Source organism: Crocodylus siamensis, chromosome 2 (genome assembly GCF_052110815.1).
Source record: "Crocodylus siamensis isolate JL-2025a chromosome 2, ASM5211081v1, whole genome shotgun sequence".
NCBI lineage: Eukaryota > Metazoa > Chordata > Crocodylia > Crocodylidae > Crocodylus > Crocodylus siamensis.
This window is the reverse complement of record NC_143396.1, coordinates 175,604,283-175,628,828: the sequence shown is the minus strand read 5'-3', so window position 1 is coordinate 175,628,828 and position 24,546 is coordinate 175,604,283. Positions and strand designations below refer to the sequence as shown.

Here is a 24,546-nt window from a genome sequence, read left to right as displayed (position 1 = left end):
GGGAAAAGGGTGGGGTCCTCTCTCTGCTAAAGAGAGTTAAACCTGTTTTCTTCTCCGTGACAGATAAGGAGAGCAACAGTTCTCCATCTAGCAAGGAGAAGGAATGTGCACTCAGTGCAAAGCAGCTCCCATCCACAAAGCCAGTTATCAGAGTAAGTAATCAGTGTGGAGCCGGGAGCTTTGTAGGTAGTGGCCAGCTGTTATCTTACAGGTGTATGGCCAAGGCAGGCACAGGAGAGGCTGAGTATGGCTTGTTTCTCCCTTGCTTTCCCTCAGCCAGTGTATCCACAAGGCCTCTGTAGCAGGGCCTAGGTCTGTGGAGCTGGATAGATGCTCGATAAAATCCCAGGCTGAGCAGATAAAAAGCTTTACTGGGACCACTGCTTTACAAGAAACTCTTTTGGTGCGGACTAGCACTGCCTCTACTCATATTGCCTTCCCAGAGAGGAAGAGTCTGTAGGTACCCAAACAAAGATGGCAGGTCTGGTGGTGTCCTGGCAAATGGACCACCCTCAACTATTTCCCTTAGGAAAGGAGACTGGCCCCAGTCCATCAAGGCATTTTCATAAGCAAGTTAGACACACTGACTTCAGTAGGGCTCATCGCCGGCTTCAAGCTAAGCAAGTGCTTAAGTGCATTGTTGAACTAGGGCCCAAGTACTCTACCCCTAAGAAGCCTACTAGGTTACTGGGTGCTCCTCCTCAGTTATCCTGAGCTCAGCTGCCCCTAGTTCTCAGGGGCAGTGCTTTCCTATGGCAAGCCTGGCCTGAGTCCACTCTGCTCCTGAGAGGCAAGTCACTGAGAACGACATTCAGGAAGAAAGCATGGGTCTCTAATAACCCACAGCTGGGGGGGAGGGGGGGCAGAGAAGGGGGGAAGGACATTGCAACATATCTGCTAGGTGTAGCCTTTGCCTGATGTCACAATGGGAAGGCTCTTGCCAGCAGGGGACAAACAGTCAGGACAGAGCCATCTGGAACAGAGGTACAACTTCCACATGGGGAAAAAGGGGGCAAGAGGGAGGGCACTTCTACACGGAGCAGGGGAACCAACAGCCTTTCTGAGAGCGGCATGTGGAGCAGTGCATCCCGGAGCAGTACATCCAGCTTCCGGAACAACCCTCTCCTGCAAGTGCACTAAATATGAACTTGGCAGCAAGCAGCAAATCCCATTAGCTCAGAAAAGTACTTCAAGGTATCAGCTGCTGCCCTGGTACAAGACTGAGGGGACAGCCTGTAGTTACCAGCATCCTGAACGGGTCTGGTCTGACTGGAAGCAGGGGCTCTGCTGAGCTTAAGATGACTAGGATCTGGGAACAGATACCCCTGCATCCATCTCCCAGCGACTGGGGTATAGTCCTAAGAGGAGGCATATTGACAGGGCAGCCGAGCATTCCTCCCCCTTTCATCTCCCATCTGACCCAAGTTCCACCAAGCTCAACCTTTTTTAATGGATTCATAAAGTGCTGGATATTTTGTAGCATGTCGATAGTAAAGGTGAAGAGGGGATGGGGATGGTGGCTCTAGCTAAAATCACTATAGGAAGTCCCCACACCCACTTCTGCCAGGTCAGAAAGGTCCAGCTCAGCCCCAGCCCTGCTCATCATGTTTGCACTGGAAGCCTAGGCTAAAAATTGCACAGTAATTGGCACTGGCAACAGAGAGGAGTCCATCAGCCTCCTCCTCCTTTATGCCAGGCAGCAATCACAAGTCTCCTCTCCTTTTAACAAGCCTCCCTGGTATTACATTCTCACTAGTATTTTGCTACTGCCAGTCTCCTTATACATTGTGCCCCATTATCCTACACATTACTCTCAGCAGTTGAGGCCCCTGAGGGAGGCTGCATTGAAAGCAGCGTGCCAAGCTCATACAGAGGACTGACCACTATGCCCCAAGATGCACTAATTAGCCATGCTCTCTGCGGAACTCCCCTGCCTCTAATTAGCCCTTTCCCAGGAAATGAAGCAAGCAAACCTCCCCCAGGGGGAGAGAGGTACTGTGGTACCTGGGAGTCAGGAATCCAGGTTCCACCACTGGTTTACTGCAAAGCTTTAAGTATGTCACTTTACCTTTCTGTCCCTCAGTTTATTTATGGATGACCAGGGGCACAGTTCATTTGTCTCCCAATACACATCCTGGGAGGGTGGCTAGGAGCACAGCCAGGCCACCCTTTCAGATCAAGATCCCCTTCTCCTCTATGCCAGAGAGCTGGCTCCTGACCCCACAGACCTCTAAAGTTACTGAGTAGAGGAAAATAGGGAGGACAGGCCACCACTTTTCTGTGTGTATCCTAGAAGTCACAATCCCAGTCATGTGACACAGAGGCTACACAATGAAGGTTTCAGAGTTGCCTTCTACTGTCAGGACATGAGGAACTGTCCGCAAGCCCTGCTGTTGCATCACTGTCTTGTATCACAACAGTATTTCTGCAGATAACACATCACAACGTAGTAACCTTATGTAATATGGACCAACATAAATTACGGCTTCTGTCACTGTCCTTTAACTTTCACATCTCATAACAATGGACTATGCATGACCTTCATAATGATGGCAACAATCCTAAGGAGCCCAGGAATGAACAGGTCCTGCCATTAGAAGCTATTTGGCATGGATGAATTCCCTAGTAACATTCACTCAGGCCTGAGAAACAAAGGCCAACAAGTTATATCCTAAATTTTCACATTGACTGTAACATGCACATGTCTCACAATAACTTATATTCATTCTTCAGGCCTTCAGGAAATCTCTGGATACTACGATTCCCATGGTGTCACTCATAGGACAGAAGAGTGCTCAGTCTAAATATGGCTCCAAGTATATGTCCTACCTACCTACCATGACTGATATGCAGCTTAGGAGATTCTGGGGGCACTAGATGAAGTAATTAAAGGAAACATAGGAAACTTGTGTGGGTTCCTTACCTTTGTAGTGCAACTTGCCTTATTTGACTGTGAGACACATCTATTAATACATGGTGCTGAGGCTGTTTTAGAAAGGAAGTGATGCCTGCAACAGCTGTTGCTTAACACGTGAGGAACTCAGAAAGGCTATCATCAGGCCACTTCTGGAAAGATCATTGTGGAGAGGCCACTGATGGCTCATCCTTCTACCTTAACATGCAGCAGGACCATGAGGGGGCTAGGAAGAAAGTCTGCTAGGGATGGATAGAGGTCCATGGCAGGAGAGAAGGTGAGTGTTACAGTCTACCAGGACATCTGGATTAATAGGTAGAGCCGGAAGTGGGACTGGGGATTGCAGGTTTTGGGGTCAGAAATCAAGTCAAGAACAGTCACCAAGCCAGGGTCAGGATCCAGGGATCAGAGGCCTAGTTACCATATCTGAGGGACAATCCACAGGGCGAGGTCCAAGAATAGAGCCAAACTGGGGTCAGGAGCCAGGAACCAGATCTGCATTGAAATTCAAGTCCAAAATGCAGGAACAAGCTAAAAGCAGGATCAGGAACCAGGAAAGCTAGAGAAGTTGCCAGGACAGGAGCTGCTCAGGGACTAGAAACCAGTTAGTTGTGCAGCAAGGTGCAGGTATTGGAGGAGTTCCCTAAAAGCAGCCCCAGAAGCAATCAGTGGGAAGGGGCTGGGGGTCAGTTGGCACTGATTAGTTACGTGTGGCTGACCCAGTTACAAGGGCTGGAGGGCAGAAGTCTGACTGAGCCTTACACCGCTAACTAGAGCACTGAACAGGGTATATCTAGAGTGAATTATCCCATCCTCTCCTAGCCATCCAGCACTACTGGTTTAGAAATGCCAGAGGATACATCCCCAACTACTCTGTTTAATACCTACTAATGGATATATCATCCATGAATCTGTCTAGTCCCTTTTTAAATCTTGCTATAGTTTATACTTCGACAACAGGGGTAGGCAAAATAAGGCCTGCAGGCTGCATTCAACCCACCAAGGGATTTTATCCAGCCCACAGCAGGTCTCTTGACTCCACCTGGCCCAGATGCAGGAAGCAGCCCTGTCTGTGGTGCATGCAGGCACCACAGGCACACAGCAGGGCATGGAAGCCAGATTCTGCTTATCAGCAGCCCTGGCAGCAGCAGCTCCTTCCAGCTGCTGCTGCCAGTGACACCACTGCTGCCTGCCTCACTGCCTGGGCACCCTAGTCCATCCACCCCACACCCACTGCTGGAGGAAGCAGATGGGCAGGGCCTCCATGGAGACTGGCCAGGATTCCCCGCAGGCAGGGAGCGTTTGGCTGGGCAGAAGTGATCGGGTTGCAGGCAGGGGACGAATGGTATCTGGGAGTGGGACAAGCAGGCAGGGAGCACCATCCAGGATAGCTATGCTGTACTGGGGCTACCCATCCACACCTGTGCTGGAGTGGGGGCAGCAGGAGCAGTCACAGGTGTACGCTCCATTCCCACCTTCTGGGTCTAGCTGGTCACTATCCCATCATGCAGGAAGCGGATTGCAGTTTTGCCCCGGGCCCCAACCCCGTGCTGTTACCAGCCGGTGATCCTGATCCCAGTTCCAGGTCTGGGCCCAACCCTGCCCATACATCCCACTCCTGGATGCTGCTCCCTGCCTACCCACAGCCCCATCCCATCTACTTGGCTGAGCACACCCTGCCCACAGGGGCCTCTTAGGGAGTTCTGCTGAGCTGTTGCAGGCAGGGGAGTGGGGAGGGTGTGCTGACCCAGCACAGAACAGCTCATCAAAACTCCCTAAGTGCTCCAGAACCTCCTGTGACAATGAGTTCATAACCTCCTGTGGCAATAAGTTCCTCTAGTCAACCACACCCTCCATAAAGAAATTATTTATTTTGTTAGGTTTACACCTTTCTCGTTCTAATTTCAGTGGGTAAGCCCTAATTCTAGTGCTCTGGGACTCAGTGAATAATTGTTCACTTTGTCCACACCCTTCATGATATTCTGCACCAGAGTCTCTGAAGCCAAGGCAAATGATGAGAAACGTAGAGGCTTGCTCTAAATGAACCCACATAGGTGCTTCCCAAATTTCTCCTGCTCTGGTCCTGTTAGACTCATATGAACCTACTGGTACAAGGACAAAAACTGGTGATCATTTTTCCCTGTCTCCCATCATAGAATGAGCACAGAGAAGACCCTTGCATTCAAAATGTACATGGTCCAGCTCAGTCCTGCTAGGAGAAATCCCATAGCCACTTCCAAAAGTGGCTTCTAAGAGGGTTTTCCACCTACAAATGCACCTACCTGCAAAGGGTGCTGAAGCATGCAGAAATTTAACTGTTCTGCTCATGTGCACAGAAATGTGTATGCAAGGGAATGCAGGATTCTGCACATGAAATATCACAAGCACAAGTTGCAAGGGTGGCCACTGGGTCCTAGGAACATCTGGTCTGAAATGTCACTTGTTTAAACAAATGTTTACTCTTGTTTGATAGATCAGTAGTGCTCAACCTTTTAGCTCTGCAGGCCAGAAGAGTGGTACAGGGCCCATCTGTGGGGTAGATCAGGGCTTGGGGGCCCAGTACTGCTCTCTCTCTGCCCCACACACAGTATCACTGCCTCCCACCCCATTCTGGGATTGGGTCCAGGGTGGGGGCTGACACTGCCTCTACCACCCTTGGTGTGCCAGGATTGGGTCCTGGGGATCCAACACTGCCTGCTTCTGCCCCCCACACTAGGATAGGACCCTGGCACCACCCTTGCCTCGCCCTGCACACTGGGACTAGGCTCCAGATCCAACATACATGGCCCAGGGGTCCCCACAGGTCTGTAGATTCGGCACCAGGGGAGTAGTGGCACAGCTCTCCCACTGCCAAATACCAGTACACAGGCCAGCACTGTGGGCTGGACCTGGCCCCTGGGCCAGAGGTTGAGCACCCCTGTTCTATTCCATTGGATCAGGCTGTTTTTCTTCCCCATGATCAGTGCCACTGGCATACAGTCAATTCTAGAAGCCCGTTTAATTATACAAGCAATTTGTTGGGCAAGAACTGACTGGAAATCTCTCCTGTACTTATATCATTTCAAGGAACTACTTGTCACTCAGTCCTTAATGTAAATGGCAGATGATTTTCTCTTGTGCTCACTGTAAGAACAGGGACATGGCTTCTACCTTACAGCTATTATGTAGGAGGACCTACATAATAGGGTTTGGACTGTATAGTATATTTTGCTCTAGACAGGCCAGCAAGATAAAGGCATTAAACTACACAATAATTGCATAATTCATGTATTATACACTGCTTTCCAGAAAATATCTGTAACATATGACTTTGCAACTAAAAAAGACAAGGTTTTATGATGCTTGACATTGGAACACTTGGCATCATTAAGGTTCTGCACCATAGTTGTACATACCTACATCACAGTTTGCGGTCACCTAAACCAGCTCAGTGTTCTATATCTCACTCCAATCTAAAACAAATAGTCTGTGAAAAACAAGAAAAGCTCCTTCCCTACCTGGCTCAGCTTTGCTGGTGAATCATTTAAAGTAATTCAGTCTTTGAATTTGGAAAATGTAATTGATCTGAATGAAAAGGAGGGGAACAATTGATTCTGAATATTCATTTGCTTATCACTCATTCTCTCTAAAACACCAGGGAGACAAAGAGTTTGGCTGGGAGCCACTTGAACACAACAAAACCAGCTTCCAGAGGTCATCAGCACTAGCAAAAGTCAGACATGTGATGCCTATCCATAGAAGATCAGTGCTGAGTGTTGCTGCAGAGCAGAGAGAGGACAGGCTGATGAGTTAAAGTTCCAGTGCGGCACATTCTTAGTATTCTTTCCCATACTCAATGGGAACAAGGAATGATTGCAAACAGACTGAACTCATACAGGCCAATGGGGAACAGAAGTTAGCTATAAAAATCACATCATCTTCCCACAAGCTGGATTCTCCCTTCCCTGGAATATATGGAACACACCTGCTCATTTGCAATGCAGTCATTTTTAGCACATCTTCATGTCATGTCCCCTCAGTTAATTAACTTAAGTATTATGTGTAACAGGCCTGTTTATGGGACTTCAGGCTGACCATGTGAGTGAACATGGAGGACCTTATGGCACTTCTTCCTCACTCCTTGAGTCCAGGGGCCTGCAAACTCCAAACCCTGCCTCACACAGCATCACTGCAGACTCTCCCATCATAGTTGGGCATCACTACCAAGAAGCTAAGTCTTGTTTCATTTCCATGCACACAGGCTGTACAAATCAGTTGCTTTTGGTTTAATAAGGGGTGGATGTATTGTTGATTAGAGGGTGTTCTTTCAAAGAAAAAGTTTCTAACCAGTTGTAGCCTTCATTGAAGCCAATCTTCCATTAGCAAAGTGCTCTGTTTGACCGCTCTAGCAATGCAATCAGCTCTCAGGAGAAGTCTGAATACAGCCTCTGCACTGCTGGTATTAAGCATGAGGAACACCAGCACCTGCTGAGTGCTGTGGTCTTATCAGACAGGCTCTGACAGATGTGGCTACATGGGATGTTTGCTACGACTCTGGAGTCTGGTGTGGAGCTGCCAGGGAGACACTGGGTTTGCTTGGCAACCTCTGCAGCGCAGCCCGGGCAGTCAGAGGATGAACAGCATTCTTCAGCCCAAACCTCTCTGGGGTTTTTGTGGATGAGCGGACCACAGGCTGGTGAGGGGTGATCACTTTGGATGGACTCTTGTCCACAATGGGCCTAAAGGAAATTAAGAGAAAAAAATCCCTATTGTGAGATGGTGCAAGCTGATATGAGGAAACAGTGCAATCAGGCTGGATTTCCTTGAGAACTTAACCAAAAATGTCCAGTACTTGGTGACTTGGGAAGTTTGGCACAAGACAAATCTCTAAGGCAGACATACTGCTAACCTTAGTGTGTTTTGAGGACACCAGACTACCTGTCAATATGCAGAGAATCTTAGGAAAAGGACCTTGAGGGTCATCTAGTCCAATACCCCAGACAAATGCAGGATGCGCTGTTCCTAGACCATCCCAAATAGATTCTGTAGATGTCTGTAGTCTACACTAGGATGAAAGACTGTACAGAAATGTTTACACTGGTACTCAACCCTCACAAGATTGGTCAGCTCACAGTATAACACTCATTCCCCATTTTGTTTTGTTGGGGGGTTTTTTTTGCTTAGTGTTGACCCTGCTCCTTCTCACACATGCCGTTTTATCCCTGTCTGCTTAATGGAACCCTGGAAGATGTAACTTCCATCAAGCAACAGGGAATGTTGCTTAGTAGAAACTGATGCTCCACGTGACATGCTTCATATTCCCAGAGCAAGTTATCTAGAGAGCAAAAAACATCCCAGGAACTTGCTCTACCAGCACACAGCAGCAAGGGGAGTTGGAGAGCTGCTGGCAGGGACTGTCACTCCCCACACACACCCTTCAGCTGCACTGCTAATGAGAAGTGAGCTGTAGCTCCCCAGTTGAGCTCTCCCAAGGTAAAGGAGCTGCTGCCTTGATCCCTGGCTGTAAGGAGCCCTGTGTAAAGGATGCGGGGAGTGGCAGAGCTCCAGCTCTTCCAGGATGCCTTACAAGGTGCTTCTGTGTACATATTTTTCCTTTTTCCCCATCTGTCTTCCCCACAGTTTTCCAAAGAAATTCTCTCCCCCTCTCTGAGATTCCTATTATGTGCAAGTAAAGCAAGTTATGTTGAGTGTTTGTTTAAACTCTGGCTTTCACAGGGAAGAGGTGCTAAAGGGCTTCTCAAAGAAGTGGACTTGAAGGCTGGTTGGGGAGAGGGAGGAGGGGGCTGAGCCATGACATCTCCCACTGAGGCACCCTGGGGCAGTAGAATTCAGTATGGATCATAGAGAGTCCCCCCTGCAGGAAGGAAGGGTGAGGAAAGAGTGGGATGCTGGAGTATGTGCCAAACACTTACCACCCTATGTGTCACATGCCACATATTCATATTAAAGCACAGTAACAAGCAAGCTGTAAAAGGTAACAAGTAACATCTCTGAGGCTGGATCACCATTTTTGAGCTTGTTATCAGGTCATAAATTGCTTATATGTGTGGCATGTTACAATTTATTGCTCCATTAACACATTAGATGTAGCACCTGCCAGAGGCCATACAAAATGGATCTTTGCTCCAATCCCCCTGCCCAACTGCCCTCTTCCCAATCCCCTCAGCCCTCAGCCCCCTGCAGGCTGGAACTCTGCCAGCCCGTAGAAAGCCCTTTGCAAAAGAGCAAAATCCATGTGTTCCTCTGTTAAAACGAAAAGTCTGTGTTTTTCTTGTGTAAAAGGGAAAACCAATGTGTTTTTCCCTTTTCCCATGGGAAATGGAAAACCAGATCCCTGGTCATCACGTTTGTGACAGGGCACTTGGTGCACCTGTCACTTTGAGAGAGAGCTTGTGCCTGTGAAGCAGCCTGCAGGCATGGCACAGGGGCTGATTAGGGAGTCAGCTGACTAGGAAGGGGCAGGGACTGAGACGCATAGTCCAGGGCCTACGCTGGCCTGAGCACCACTGGGAGAGGAGCTCCTGGTAGCAAGGCTGCAGCAGGACTCTGGATAAGCAGCACAGAGCCCAGCACTCAAGGAGGTCTAGCCAGGCCTTGGGACAGATAGGCCTGGGAGCAGAGGGGCCAGGGGCCAAGCACTCAAGAGAAGCAGGCCAGGGTTTGGACGAGATGGGCCTGGGGACAAAAGTATGGCCCAAGGGCGTTGCTGGTAAATGACCTGGTGATAGTGAAAGGGACGGAAGCGGAGGTATGGTTAATGGAGGTCCCTACTGGCCCAGCGAGAGAGACAGAGTAAGGGGCCAAAAGGATATATGGCCTGGAGCCCAGAGGCAGAGAGCCTGAGCCCCTTGAGGGATGCAGTGTGGGGTCAGGGCAGGCCTTGGAAGGGATAGGGCTGAGGTTCACAGACAGAGAGTTTGAGCCCAAAAATACAACTAAGTACTTGAGAGATAGTCTGGTGTCTGGGGGAGACCAAGAGAGCTTGGTGCCTAGAGAAGACTAGGAATACAAGAGTTCGGTGCCTGTGGGGGGGACCAGGAGGGTCTAGTGTCCAAGGAGAACTACTCCAGTGCCTGGGACCTAACAGAGGGCAGAGCATCAGGCTGGTAGTCCACGACGGGCATAAGTCAGCAAATCACCTGCAAGGCTTGGGAGTGAGTGCTGGGGACAATGGAGCCCACAAACTAGCCCTCAAGGCAGGAGGGCAAAATGCGGCCCAGGGCTAGATACGGCTTGCCAGGCCATTCTATCTGGCATGTGGGGCCCCTAAAAAATTTAGAAAATTAATATTAATCTGACCTGGGCTACCTGTCATGTGGCCCTTGATGGCTTGCCGAAACTCAGTAAGCGGCCCTCTGCCCAAAATAATTGCCCGCCCATGGCAATGACCATGAACACTCATGATCATAAGAGTAACAGCAGGCTTGGGAAGCTGAGGGATCAGCCTTCCTTTCATCAGCCATTAATAATATCAAGGCATGGTGGATCAGTAACAGGGGGAGGGCTCCAAGGGGAACCACGTTGGCAAGTGCAGAAAGGCCACCAGGGGGCATTATGAGCACATCTAGGACTACAACCTTATTTGAAAATCAGAATGTTTTCACTACAAGTGACTCCAGTTTCAGTTCTTCAGGTGCTAATTATTATAATAAAAGGTTCCAATAATAACCATACTTTGCTTCCATAACATATACCTACTTAATGTCCACAATAAAAAAGAACTCCTTCACTTTTAAAGTGAACTGATATAAATTTCACGGGGAAAATGTGCGTCTAATGTGCCCAACATCACGAGTGGTTATTTCTAAGATTCCTGACATTAACAGTGTGAGCAAACATCAGTTCACCCACCAACAAGGAGAGCAGCATAGAACATATCCTACATCCCCCCTGCTAGGAGTTCAGACTACAGTGAAATATGACATGGAGACAACAGGACAAGCTCTTCCTTCCTAAGTGAAGTCCTTTCTATTTTTACTGGAAGTCCTGTATAGAAAGCTGCCTGACATATGTACCTGACAATTGTTGATCCGACAGCTGCTGGTCCTGAAACAGGCCTCCTGGGCTGGCAGCTGGCCCTCTTGTCAGTGTTGTGCCTCCCTTCTGCTCTTGCTGTTGATGATTCACATGCAGAAGGGGTGCTGCAGTCACTCAGACCCGCAAGCTGCTCACCCACCAGCTGGGCTGCTGTCTCTGAGCTAGCCCTCGACAGGCAGCGCTGCATCACCTGCACTTGCTCTTTTGGATCGAGAATTTTCAGGCGCCGGACTCGGATGTCCCTAACTTCAGAGGGTTTGGCATCCAGGCCCTGCATGGAGGCAGGAGAAGGACACTTGGGAGGTGAGGGCACTAGGCAGAAGTTCAACCTGGATGGCAGCCCACTTTCCAGAGCGTGTAATGAATCTGAAACACAGTGGGAAAGCACACTGATTGACAGGTATGGGTAGATCACTTAACTCCTAAAGGACCAGACAAATCACTGCTGACTTCAACGGGAAGACTCCTGCTGACTTCAACGGGAAGACTCCTGCTGACTTCAACAAGCCTTGTATTGTGGAATGGGTGCTTTCACTTCCCCTTATGGCCAATGAAAACAGAAGGCTCTTTGCCCTTCTGAGGATGGGCTCCAACCCAGTGAAGTGCAAGGCATAAGAAAACAGCAGAGCTGTGGGTTTTTATTTTTACCAGAGAAGTGTAGAAACAAATTTCCAAGATCAACATGAGAATAAAAGGAAGTGCTTAGCTGTTAAAAACATTTTCCTGCTAAAAAAGACAAATCAAGTTGCCCACCGGATACTCTTTTTGCAATTTGTGATTTAATCCAGATAACCCTCAGGTGCCACCTACCTACATGGAAGGAGAATACTGGGTGTATACACATAAAATGCTAAAGTTGCAGTAGACTAATTCTACTGTACATTAGTGCAGCAGCCAAAACCTGTACTAATGTGCTAATGCACAGCAGAATTAGTCTATTGTGCAATAACATCACAAAAAAAGCATGCGCTGGTGCCAATGTGCAGGAGCGCTGATTAGGGCACATTAAGTTAGTGCCTGTAATTACAGGTAAACAATAAGCCATAACTACAGTGCATTAATGAACGTGTAGATGCACCCACTGAATCCTACTGCTGATGTATATACACAACAGCATGCGTGTGTATGTTTGTCCCTAGAAACGTTCTATATATAGCAGAGATCTGGTTGCTAATGACTATAAAAAAAAAAAAAATGAACTGTACCTAAGTGGCAGATGCAGAAGGTTCAGGCTAAGGGCATACAATCAAAAGAATTGAAAGAGGAGCTGCATCACACAGCTCCACAGCAGAAACACAGCTTGACACGTCCTGTCAGGAGTCAGCTTACTTTGCCTCTTAGATGACTCTGATGTAAAGCTTGTATTGAACAATTTGCATCACACTGTTTGATTTAAAGTATCTGACGTTAATGTACCCTTTGCTTCTTTTTGAGAGCAGTAATGTACTTGGCTTCTTTCAAAGCCTTTTGAGCCTTGGCTCAAATTGGGTGACCAAAATAACTTCTGAACTGCAAGTCTTTTAAACCTGGTAGTCAGAGGCTCTGACTGCTCAAACACTTGCACATAGGAACAATGTTCCAGATGGCATTTCATTACAGTTGATGGGATTTTTCCCTGTAAAGTGTAGGGCCCTGATTCCATAAAGGAGAAGGAAATAAAGTTGTTCAGGCATGACTTGCTCTTAGTGCATCCATGCTGGCTGTTCCTAATCCTCTTATTCTCCTCCAGGTGCTAAAAAATAGATTTCTTGATGAGCTGCTCCATGGTCTTTCCAGGTATCAAGGTCAGGCTGACTAGTCTGTAATTCTCTGGATCCTCCTCCTTCCCTTTCTTAATGATGGGCACCATATTTGCCCTTTTCCAGTCATCTGGGACCTCACCTGACTTCCACAAGTTCTCAAAGAGGATAGAAAATGCATCTGAAATTATCTCTGTCAATTCCTTCAATACTTTATGGTTTGTCCCATCTGGTCCTGCCAACTTGAAAGCATCTCACTTATCTAAATAATCCCTACACTGTTTTTCCACTACTCTAGGCTGCTTGTCTCCTTTTCTATCTTTGCTGCCAGCTGCACTCATCATCTGGTGGCTGACCTTATTTGTGAAGACTGAAATAAAAAAAGCCTTAAATACTTCAGTCTTCTCTGCATCATCCATAAGTAGAGTGCCTTCTGCAGTCAGCAAGGGACCTACACTTTTCTTGGTCCCTTCTACCTTACTTGTATAATCCCTTTTTATTGTCTTTTACATCCCTTGCCATGAACACATATACCAACTTATTCACTTTCAAAATCCCCTTGGTCAAGCTCTTGGTGTACTTTGATGTTCTCGCAATTGTATATTAAAAACAAAGAGGAAAAGCGAAGAAACAGGTTTCCTTAACAAAACCAGGTGCGGGATGAAAACTGGGTTGAACGAAGCAGCCTGTTTCCTATTGTCAGAGCCCTGTGAGGGTTTTAGAATTCTCTCTCTCGATTATACACAGGACTGGAAGAATTGGATTTCTATTTTTTTAAATGATAATAAAGTGCAATGTTTATTTCCAAGTACAGGTTTCCCCTCGCTTTATGCAGGTTCTGCTTGTGTGAATTCACTCTTATGCAGTGACCCTTTTTACACCAAAAATTGGTTATATGTGAGGTAAATTCACTCTTAGACAGTCGGTATTGTGGAAGCACGCAGTCAGCTGCTTTGTGCAGTGCATTGTGGGTGTGAAATGCACCAAAATAGTGCTCCTCACTCATTGTCTGTGACGCGTGTTTCTGTAGTTGCCATCCCCACTATGATAATGCCCTGTGCTAGCATGACTGTCTGCTGTTGGTGAGTATGTACACAGGAAGGTTGTCACTTGGGATTCTGGATGCTTTTCAATAACACAGCTGGCCATCATTGTCCATGCTTTTGTAACCTCGAAGTTAGACTACTGCAGTGGGCTATATATAGTCTTGAAGGGCATCCCTGTCTGAAGGCTGCAATTTCTGTAGAATGCACAGCTTGCTTTTTGGTAGGGGTGGGTCACCAGGAACACATTACTCTTGTGCTCTAGGGTCTCCACTGGCTTTTGAGCAAAATTCAAGGTGCTGAATTTTTTACTTATAAAACGGTCTGGGCCCTGCATACCTAAGCACTACCGTCTCCCTTTTATTCCATCACAATCCCTAGGGTCAGTCAAGAGGAAGCTCCTGCAAGGATGATCTGTCTGCCAAGTTCATTTGGTGAGGTTATGTGGAAGGTCATAGTCTGCAATTGCTCCTCACCCCTGGAACTTGCTCTGTCAGAACCCAAACCTAGACACCTGGCAGAAGCACCATAGGACCTTAGTTGGGTAGGCAGGGTTAAGGTTCGGGGTACTGTTAAGGGGAACAGTTTTATTATTTTATTTCAATTTTACCTGTTTTCATTGTAAGCTGTTCTGTACCTTTTTGCAGGGAGGGTACCACAGAAATCAAAGAGACAGTTAGCTGTGTTAGTCTGAAGTCAGGCAGAAGTCAGGGTAGATTTACACCTTACAAGTAAGTCAGAGATGTATAGCATAAATTTTCATGAGCCTAAGGGTACTTCTTCAACATCTGATGAAGTGAGCTTGGACTTGAGAAAGCTTTTGCTATACACTTCTGATTTAGTCTGCAAGACATAAATCAAATAAATATACTAAGATTCAGCGTTAAAGTAACTCCAATGAGGTCTTTGGATTTGTATCTGTGTAGCAGAGGTATTCACTAGATACATGTCTTTGGCTGCTTTCCTAATCAGAATTCACTAGGCCTGGTTTAACATTGCCCTACACTAGTTCAGTATTTGTACCTATGCAAACTGTGTGAAGGTGACTAAATCAGAAAAGCAATGTTTTAGACCCACTGTGCTTTGCCACAACTCAGCCACACAAGGCAACCACATTTGGCAATTCAAGGGCCCAAGGTCCTTCTCCTGATACAGATCATCAGCTAAGACAAGGTTAGCAAAGTTCCACTGAATTACACAAATTAGGAATTTGGCCTATATGTACAAAGCTAGAAGCTTTGGGGACTGTCTCTGCCCTGATTGTTCCAAACTACTGCTCTGAAATATAGGAGGTGGGATCTCAAAAAATGTAGTTCTCAATACTTCTATTTGGGGGCAAATCCAGAGGGGGTGCAGCAGCTGCACCCCTCTTTCAAACTGGAGGTTCTGGGGACTAAAAAAAGTCTCCAAAATGGAAAAGAATCTGTCCTGGGGGTGGGGGAAGCTTCAGAGCTGACCCTGCCAACTCCAATAGAGCTGCTTTGAGGCTGGGCTCACCTACACAAACGCTCGTAGTATGGGAAACAAGCAGGAGGAACTCACCCTCCTGCTAGCTGACGCCAGCCCGGACACAGTGGGGATCACTGAAACATGGTGGGACTCAACGCATGACTGGGCGGTGAATGTCAAGGGCTATAGGCTGTATGGGAGGGACAGGATAGGAAGGAGAGGTGGAGGATGTGGCACTCTATATTAAGGAGGAATACACATCCTCGTCAATTAGCAAGGAGTCAGAGGGAGGGCACTCTGAAGTGCTTTGGGTTAGAGTACAAGGCAGTCGAGGGGAAAGAGACTTAATGGTGGGGGTCTACTACAGACCTCCCAACCAAGGGGAAGAGCTTGACCAGGAATTCTTAGGTCAGCTCACAGAGGTAGTGAAGTCTAAGGATGTGGTAGTCATGGGGGACCTGAACTTCCCAGACATCTCCTGGGAAGAGCAGTCAGCCAGGTCTGACTGCTCACGTAGGTTCTTAGACAGAGTGCAGGACCTCCATCTAACCCAGGAGATGCACAGCCCCACCAGGGGAGACACCTTGTTGGACCTAGTGCTGGCCACGGGTGACGACCTGGTGAGGGGGCTGCGGGTGCTCGACCACCTGGGCAACAGTGATCATCGCCTGCTGGAATTCACCATCCGGCACAAGGTGGCAAAGGCCTGCAGCAAGGCAGCAGCCCTAGATTTCAGGAGGGAAAATTTCAACGAACTAAGGAGGATAGTTGGGGAAGCATTGAGGTCCCAGAGGGGAGGGAAGCCAGGTGTCCAAGGAGAGTGGTCGCTCCTTAAGGAGACAATCCTCCAAGCCCAAAGGAAGGTAATCCCAACAAGGATCAAAGGGAGCAGGAAGGCACACAAGCCCCCATGGCTCACCAAAAGCATCCGGGAATGTCTGCTTGCTAAAAGGGAGACGTACACCCAATGGAAAGAAGGGGACATCGCCAGGGATGACTATACTGCAGTCGCTCGGGGATGTAGGGGGGCAGTCAGGAAGACCAAGGCAGAGATGAAATTAGGGCTAGCTTCCCAGATTAAGGATAATAAGAAGTCCTTCTTTAAATACAAAGGGGGCAAAAAGAAGGCTCCAGGTAATGTGGGGCCCCTGCAGGACACGTTGGGAAATTTGGTCGTCACACCAGATGACAAAGCTAACGTGTTTAACGATTTCTTTGCCTCCGTCTTCCTAAGTAGGGACCAGCACAGTCACCTCCTTGCTGGGCCCCCCTCGGGCCCTGGGGGAGGCACATCTGGGCCAAGGGTTAGTGAGGAACTAGTTAGGGAACTTCTGGAGGGACTGGATGTATTCAGGTCAGCCAGTCCGGACGATCTCCACCCTAGAGTTCTAAAGGAATTGGCCAAGGTCATTGCAGGACCCCGGCACGGCTTTACGAGCACTTGTGGTGCTCTGGTGTGGTGCCGGAGGACTGGAAGAGGGCCAACATGGTTCCCATCTTCGAAAAGGGGAAGGAGGAGGACCCGGGAAACTATAGGCCAGTTAGTCTTACCTCGATCCTAGGCAAGCTGTTTGAGAAAATTATTCTGGCACACATCTACAAGGGGCCAGCAGGGGACTGCATCCTTAGGGGCAACCAACACTGGTTCATCAGTGGCAGGTCCTGTCAGGCCAACCTGTTGGCCCTTTACGATCAGATCACCGAATCATTAGATGCAGGGGTAGCAGTGGATATAGTCTTCCTGGACTTCCGGAAGGCTTTTGACACTGTCTCTCACCCCGTTCTCATTAAGAAACTGGGGGACTGTGGTGTCGACACCCACACAGTCAAATGGGTCGCCAACTGGCTGGAGGGCTGCACCAAGGGAGTGGTGGTGGATGGGTCCTTCTCAACCTGGAAGGACGTGGGCAGTGGGGCTCCATAGGGCTCGGTCCTCGGGCCCACACTGTTCAACATCTTCATCAGTGACTTGGACGAGGGGGTAAAAAGCACCCTGTTCAAATTTGATGATGACACTAAGATGTGGGGGGATTTGGGCACACTAGAAGGAAGCAACAGGCTACAATTGGACCTAGACAGGTTACAGGGGTGGGTGGATGAGAATAGGATGGGATTCAACACGGACAAGTGCAAAGTGATCCACCTGGGGAAGAACAACCGGCACCATACCTACTGGTTGGGGAACTCCCCTCGTCAGCACAGAGGTGGAAAAGGATCTTGGAGTCATCACTGACTCCAGGATGAACATGGGCCGGCAGTGTGGGGAGGCAGTCAGGAAGGCCAACCGTACCTTGTCATGCATCCACAGATGCATCTCGAGCAGGTCCAAAGAGGTGATCCTCCCCCTCTATGCAGCACTGGCCAGGCCGCAGCTGGAGTACTGTGTCCAGTTCTGGGCACCGCAATTCAGGAGGGATGTGGACAGCATCAAGAGGGTCCAGAGGAGGGCCACTCGCATGATCAGGGGAGAACAGGGCAGGCCCTATGAGGAGAGGCTATGGGACCTGAACCTGTTCAGCCTCCACAAGAGAAGGCTGAGGGGGACCTAGTGGCCTGTTATAAACTAGTCAGGGGGATCAGCAGGCATTGGGGCAGTCCCTGTTCCCCTGAGCACTGCCAGGAGTGACCAGAAATAACGGTCACAAGCTGGCAGAGGGTAGATTTAGGCTAGATATCAGGAGGCGCTACTTCATGGTCAGGGCGGCTAGGATCTGGAACCAGCTTCCAAGAGAAGTGGTGCAGGCTCCTACCCTGGGGGTTTTTAAGAGGAGGTTAGATGAACATCTTGCTGGGGTCATTTGACCCCAGTACTCTTTCCTGCCATGGCAGGGGGTCAGACTAGATGATCTACTCAGGTCTCTTCCGACCCTAGAAACTATGAAACTACAGCAGCAGCAGTGGCTTCCCAGATTTGCTCCTGAGGAGATCAGGCAGTAGTCTCGCACCCCCTTCCCTACTGCTGCTGCAACTGTTTCCAGTGAAGGCCAGCCCCCATGCAGCCTGGCTACAGTGAAAAGGGGATCTCTGAAGTTACCCCCACCTCCAGAACAGTGGGGAAAGCAGCAGCAACTGGAATAGGTGGGGAGGGTGTGCCTCTGCGTGAGCTCAGAAGGGAAGGTAGTAATGCTTACCTACTTTGGGAACTTCAAAAAATCCCCAGAGGCTCCCCCAATGTGGTCTGCCTGCACTGGTGGGTTGTGGGGAGCAGCCTGGGAGCAAGGATACAGTCATCCCTGCTGCATAGATGGCTGCTCCTGCATGCTGCTTTACCAAATCCTGGATCTGCCCCTGCTTCTGGCAGAATTCCGGTCAACAGCTGAGCCTATTTCATAACATCAGCCCTTCCCTATAAAAGGAGACAGTAAGGTGAGACCAATACCTGAGGAGGACTGATAAAGACGAGACTGGCAGGAAGAATCCAGTGAAATCCTTTCAGTGAGGTTCTCATCACAAATCTCTCTCAACTCATCCTCACAGCTGTCACTCAGGCTGCATTCATCCTCCTCCTCCTCATCACTGTGTGTTATCTTCAGCACCTGAGGGGCCTTCTCCGTCTGAATGATTTGTAGGCGCCTGACAAAGGTGAAGTGCTACAGTTTGAGCTGACTGTAAAGCTATGTAGAAGTGTGCACATGTGTGTACAGCATTAAGAGCAGTTCACATACGGGTCACAGCTGCTTGAAGACAAATGCAGGCAAAGTAGCTTTATGTTTACTTGCTTTGGTATGTAATTTGCATTAAAATATGAACAATACCCATGAATCATGCACCCAATCCACTCAGGCTTTATTGCTTCTGGTTCACCCAACCTTCAGTCAGTCAAGTGAAATGGGAGAGATTTAAGCTACCCCTGCCAGAGCAGAAGGCCCATTAAAGGTGAATATACAGAAATAAAGGCATTTTTGTCCCAAGGATAACAATTGCCTCACAGGGACATGTGGTCACCTCCGTATAACAATTTTTTCCTTTGGTGCAAGGAATGCTGGGCCAGGTTCAGACATGAATAGACCTGATCTCTTGCCCACAAAAGCCAAGAAAGACACTTAGTGAAGCTCAATGTGAAGGAATCACCATCAGCATGGAGCCACGTGTATAAGATCAAAAATCACCAAAAAGTGCTATTATCAAAAGTTGATATAAACAAAGCTCTTGGGTCAGAGGCAGTATCTTTTATTAGAACAAATAAATAATAGCAAAAAAAAAAAATTTCACCGCAAGCTTTCAGGTACAGATACCCTTCTTCAGGCTGAGGAGAATTCAAAGATTGTAAAATTTCTCCTAGGTAGAAAAGACACTTCATTTTGCACAGGGAAGGTAGAGGATGGAAGTTTATTCCCCTGGGTACCTCAGAGTCCTTTTGTGATAGCATTGCTCTGTGATGTGCAGATTAGGCAGACTTCTTCCCTGGAGGTGTCTGATATCAGACAGGGAGGTAAAAAATTCTTCTTTCTTGGTTAGCAATGAAGTTTACATTTACAAGCTTGCAAAGAAAGAATTTTTTTTGCTACTATTTAGTTGATCTAATCAAAGATAATTGCCTCTGACCCAAGAGTTTTGTTTACCTCTATTTCTTAGACCAACATGGCTATAACATACATCCCATTATCAAATGTCAGCATTCTCCTGCAGTGCTGAAAACCTAGACACAGCACCACTTAGTTAATGCTTGGGAACCCCAAAATAAAAAGAGATCTGGATAGTTTTACAACCCACAGTCAGCAAAATATAGTAAAAAACCAAAACCATGATAACCTGTTTGGTTGCATTTTTCAAATTTTCACTCCATATACTAAAAGGGGTATTGTGAAGAGACACACACAAGGTATGTGTGTGTGCAAGCATATGCATGTTCATGCATGTGTGTATGTGAATAGGTGCATCTAGATAAACATACAGTTAAAAAAATAAAGAAGTGAACTTTCCCTTTTTCCTGGCAGGTCTCCCTTAACCATTCTGAACGATTAGTTGTTATACTTAGGAAAGATTACCAAGAACACTTGATGATGGTCTCATCGTTCTGTCATTGCAGTTAACTGTAAAAAAAGTCCCATTTGGATAGTTTAATGCTTCTGGTAATCCTGCCCTCCCCACTTGCTGTCTGGAGGAGCACACTGCTAGAAGCAGCAACATCCTACCCACTGGCAAAAGAAAATATATTCATTGTACTTTCTAGTGTTCATGAAGCCCTTCCTGTGCAGAATCAGCAAGGTTCTGTCCTGGCATCATCATAGACTGTATCCTCCTCCATCCCCTCTCTCACAAGTTTTTCTGCAGAAGGAACAACAGCAGGTTGGACCTGTCCGGGTAGATGTGAATGCACAAAAGGCAATTCCCCTAAACTGCCAGCAGGTGGCTGAAGAGCTTGTGGTATTACTAAAGCAAAGGCGGAATCCCCTCATTTACTATATGCTGATCTAGAATCCTCCCAAAAATTTACCGTTTATGCTGCTCTCTCCATGCCTTCAACTCAGCAAAGACATCTTCACGGCTCTGGACCTCAACTTCTCCAGAATCACAGGAGTGTTCCACCCTGTGACCATGCAGCTTGAATGGGTTTGTTGCTAAAGGCTATGCAATACAAGGAAAAAACATGGTTACCATTGATGCCCTGATTCTTCTTTTGCTATTTATTGCTCTTGACAAGCAACCAAGTCAGTTTTCAAACTCTGGGCTTCTAAACTTGATAAACAACTATTTTCTTCATTCTGATTTTCTTTAAAAAGTACTGTGCTTGCTTACAAACCCGTTCATGATACCTGCTTATTTTAGATTCAAACTAGAAAACCCAGTACTGCTATGATTCCAAGAGAGCAATGATTTTGGTCCCTTGGATATGTAGGTCCAGGTTTAAGCCAATCTACACCTACAATAGCTACCATGCTAAACATGTCAGGCTGGGACTGACCGTGCAGCCTTCCATTATGGCTCCCTTACACTTTTGGCACTTAGATGCACTGGATTTCAAGCCGATTGTTCTAATACATCTCAGAAAACTTTCACTGCTTGGGTGCAACACAGCAGAGCAGAGATGCCTTCACTTTAACTAGCACCTTTTCCAGTACTTTTTGTCATGGGTAATATGTCAAATTACACATTGCAGCTGTAACTGTTTTATTTTTTTTTCTTCTGTATAACTGCCGCACGGCACTCTCACATTTATGTAACCTTGAAGTCTTAACTAGTAAGCTAAATGAATGCTTTGTATTTTTCTCTGTTGGCATTAAGCTACACATGCGCATTTTGTAGATTTCATTTCTTATCTAGAAGTGTTATTTTTGCAGAAATGAAACTTATGTAAAAAGTCTGCCTAGCAATTACTATGTAAAAGAAACTATCCTATCCCTGTATGCTCAGCTTATATCATAGTTAGTGTCACAGAGGCAGTCCAACCAACATCTATAAAGAGGCAAAGAAACAGAAAACAGCAGAGACGACGACCGGAAAACTCTACAGGCCTGATCACCCTATAGACCGGTTCTCAGCCTCTCCATCTGGGCGTACCCCAGCGAAGACTAAGGCCTCAAAAATCCGACAACTGACAACGATTCACCGTGTTACAGTTTTGTACTGTATATCCCACTCATGAGCTGTTGATCAGTTCTGGGACTACAGAGCCGGCAGCCGCACCTAGCTTTGGACTTGTTCCACTGTTGGAGAGCAAGGGCTGGCTCTGGAACCCCATGAACCAACAGACCCCCTTTGTATCCAGCATACTGTAACTGAAGAAACATCAGAGACTCCACTCCTCGACTGCCTCTCATCGCAGCTTAGACAGCATATCTACGCTCCCTATACTTGTATTTACTGCAGCTTCGTTCCAACCGGCCTCCCCTCTTATTCATAAGAGGGTGAGGCCAGGTGAGTGAATAAAATCTTTTTGTTTTATCCTATATCTACTCTGCAATAACTTCTATTACTAACATCCCATCTAAATGAGCCGTTGACCAGTTCTGGGACTACGGAGCTGGAAGCCGCCCTAAATCCCTAAATGAGTGTGGAATTCAGAATCTGCCCTGCATTTTCCATTTGTTCTCTATGAGTCCACTGTTTCCAATTCCCTCTAGGGAAATTAACAGCTCTCCCTACTGGGGCTCTCTCCTCTCCCTTCCTTAGCTAAGATGGGTCCTGATACTCAACAGCATTTTTGTTACATGACACAATGGCTCAACATCTAATTGAGAGGAGGTATCAAGTGGGGTCCCCCAGGTGTCTATCCTAGGCATAGGCGCTGACTTTGTTTTTTTGCTGGTGGGTGCTTGAAGATGTAAACAAAAAATGGCACTTTATGTTAAATGTGGCACATTCCTGCACCAAGCCCTGTGCATGCCCAGAAGAGGGAGCATGGTACTTCTACCCAGCTCTCCAGTGTCTGTAAAGATTGGGCACTTTAGTGGGGCTTTTAGCTAATAGCCAATTGAATCAACTTTAGCTGAAAGCCCCCAAAAGCCCTGTTGAAGTGCCCAGTCTTTACAGATGCTGCAGCACTGGGTTTAAGTAACACACTGCTTCTTCAGGTAAAGTGCAGGGTGTTGTTGTTTTTTTTAATGTCAAAACCAAAATGGCTGTAGCTTGGGGGTGATGAGCATCTGCTAATTTTTTTCAGTAGGTTCTTGAACCCTGGAGCACTCACAGAGTCAGTGCCTATGATCCTAGGTTTGATACTGTTTAATACCTTCATTAATTATTCGGATGATGGTATTGAGTGCATGCTTAGCAACTTTGTGGATGACACCAAGTTGGCTGGAGTTATAGATACTTCAGGGAGTAGAGCTAGGCTTTAGTCTATCCTAGTCATTCTGGATATGTGGCCTGCAATCAATCAGATGAGACGCAACAAGGACAAGGGCAAAGTTCTGCTCCTAGGATGGAATAATTGCATGTACAAATACAGACTGGGAAATGAGTGGCTAGGCCGCAGCAGTGCAGACAAAGACCTGAGGGTTACAGTAGACCACAGGCTGAATATAAGCTGGCAGTGTGCTTTTGTTGTAAAAGAAGTCAACAGCATACTGCCTTGTATTAATAGGTATTTCACTTGCAAATCAAGGGAAGTGATTTTTCCTTTCCATTCAGCACATGTGAGGCATCACCTGAAGTACTATGTCCAGTTTTAGGCCCCACACTTCAAGAAGGATGTGGACAGGTTGGAAACAGTCCAGTGCAGGGCAACAAAAATTATTAGGAACCGGGGAGGAAAGTCATGAGGAAAGGCTGAAAGAACAAGGGCTACTTAGTCTGGAGAAGTGAAGGCTGAGGGTTGATTTGACACAGAATTCAAAGACTTAAAGGATGATTATAGAGAGGTTGGTGATGAGCTTTTTTCTGTGGCTGGAGGGGACAGAGCTAGGAGCAATGGTCTTAAACTGCAGCAGGGGAAATTTAGACTGGAGATTAAGAGGTTCTCTCTCACCATGAGGGTGATCAGGCATTGGAACAGGCTATGTAGGGAAGCTCCATGCTTGGAAACTTTCAAAAGCAGATTAAACAGAAACTTGGCTGGGATGGTTAGTCAGGGCTGTTCCTTCCTTGAGCAGATGACCTCATGAGGTCCCTTCCAGCCCTACTTTCCTATGTTCCTGTTTTGAGTTTCTGGAGTAATTTTTTTCCCCTGTGGCTCTCTCCAATCCATCTCTGAACAGGAAGCTGGGAAATCTCAGCACCATACCCCATTCACCACACTGTTTGCTCATTTTTTTCCAGCTCTTCAGTTTCTTCTGCTGTCTTCCTCCACACCTCCTGTGGCTTTCCATGCTCCCTCACTCCTCTTTATAACTGGGGTCCCTCAGATATACGTGTTGCATGTTTTGCTGAATCAAGGCCATGGAACCTCTGCCTTTTCCAAAACTCATTGGTTTAGTTTATAGTTTCTTTTTTGGACTGTAGAATGGTGTGGAAATCTAGGAAGTACCATCATGGTCTACGGTTAGCACAAAGGTAATTTTGTCTGGGTCTATCAGACAAGTATGCAAGGTATAGGAGAAAGAAATATAAAGAATAGAAGAAAAAAAAAAACATACACCTAGCTTTTGTCTCCGTGCATGAAGGGCCTTGATAGGGTTCCCGCATATCACTTGGCTGATTCCTAGCAAAAAAGGAAACAAAATAAGGCATTTCTCTCCAGCTTTCAACAATTTATACAGACAATCAGTTTGTAACTGTGGTGAGATCCTGTTCTCAAGAACGTTGTATGTTTCATTCATGAACTGCCTGGACCTACTCTGGATGTGAAGTATCATATACTCCCAGTGTGCTTCACTGGACCTGGCTTTGCTGGATCACCAGGTAAGGCAGAGCATCTCAGCTACTGCCCGATAAAACTGAGTTTGGACCAGTGACTACTCAACAGACACAGCCAAAATGCTGG

The 24,546-nt window shown here is 47.2% G+C and overlaps 1 protein-coding gene across 1 annotated transcript in view; it reads right to left on the bottom strand.

Moving 5' to 3' along the window:
* Positions 1–6,139: 6,139 nt before the first annotated feature.
* Positions 6,140–24,546, bottom strand: part of LRRC56 (leucine rich repeat containing 56) — a 121,016-nt gene continuing 102,609 nt past the window's right edge. The window contains exons 9-13 of the mRNA XM_090034920.1: positions 24,200–24,264; positions 20,620–20,750; positions 18,562–18,755; positions 10,930–11,317; positions 6,140–7,632 (exon numbers count right to left, since the gene is read on the bottom strand). Of these exons, the coding sequence (XP_089891046.1) occupies positions 7,440–7,632; positions 10,930–11,317; positions 18,562–18,755; positions 20,620–20,750; positions 24,200–24,264 (971 nt within the window). The 3' untranslated portion in view covers positions 6,140–7,439. The remainder of the gene's footprint in view (positions 7,633–10,929; positions 11,318–18,561; positions 18,756–20,619; positions 20,751–24,199; positions 24,265–24,546) is intronic.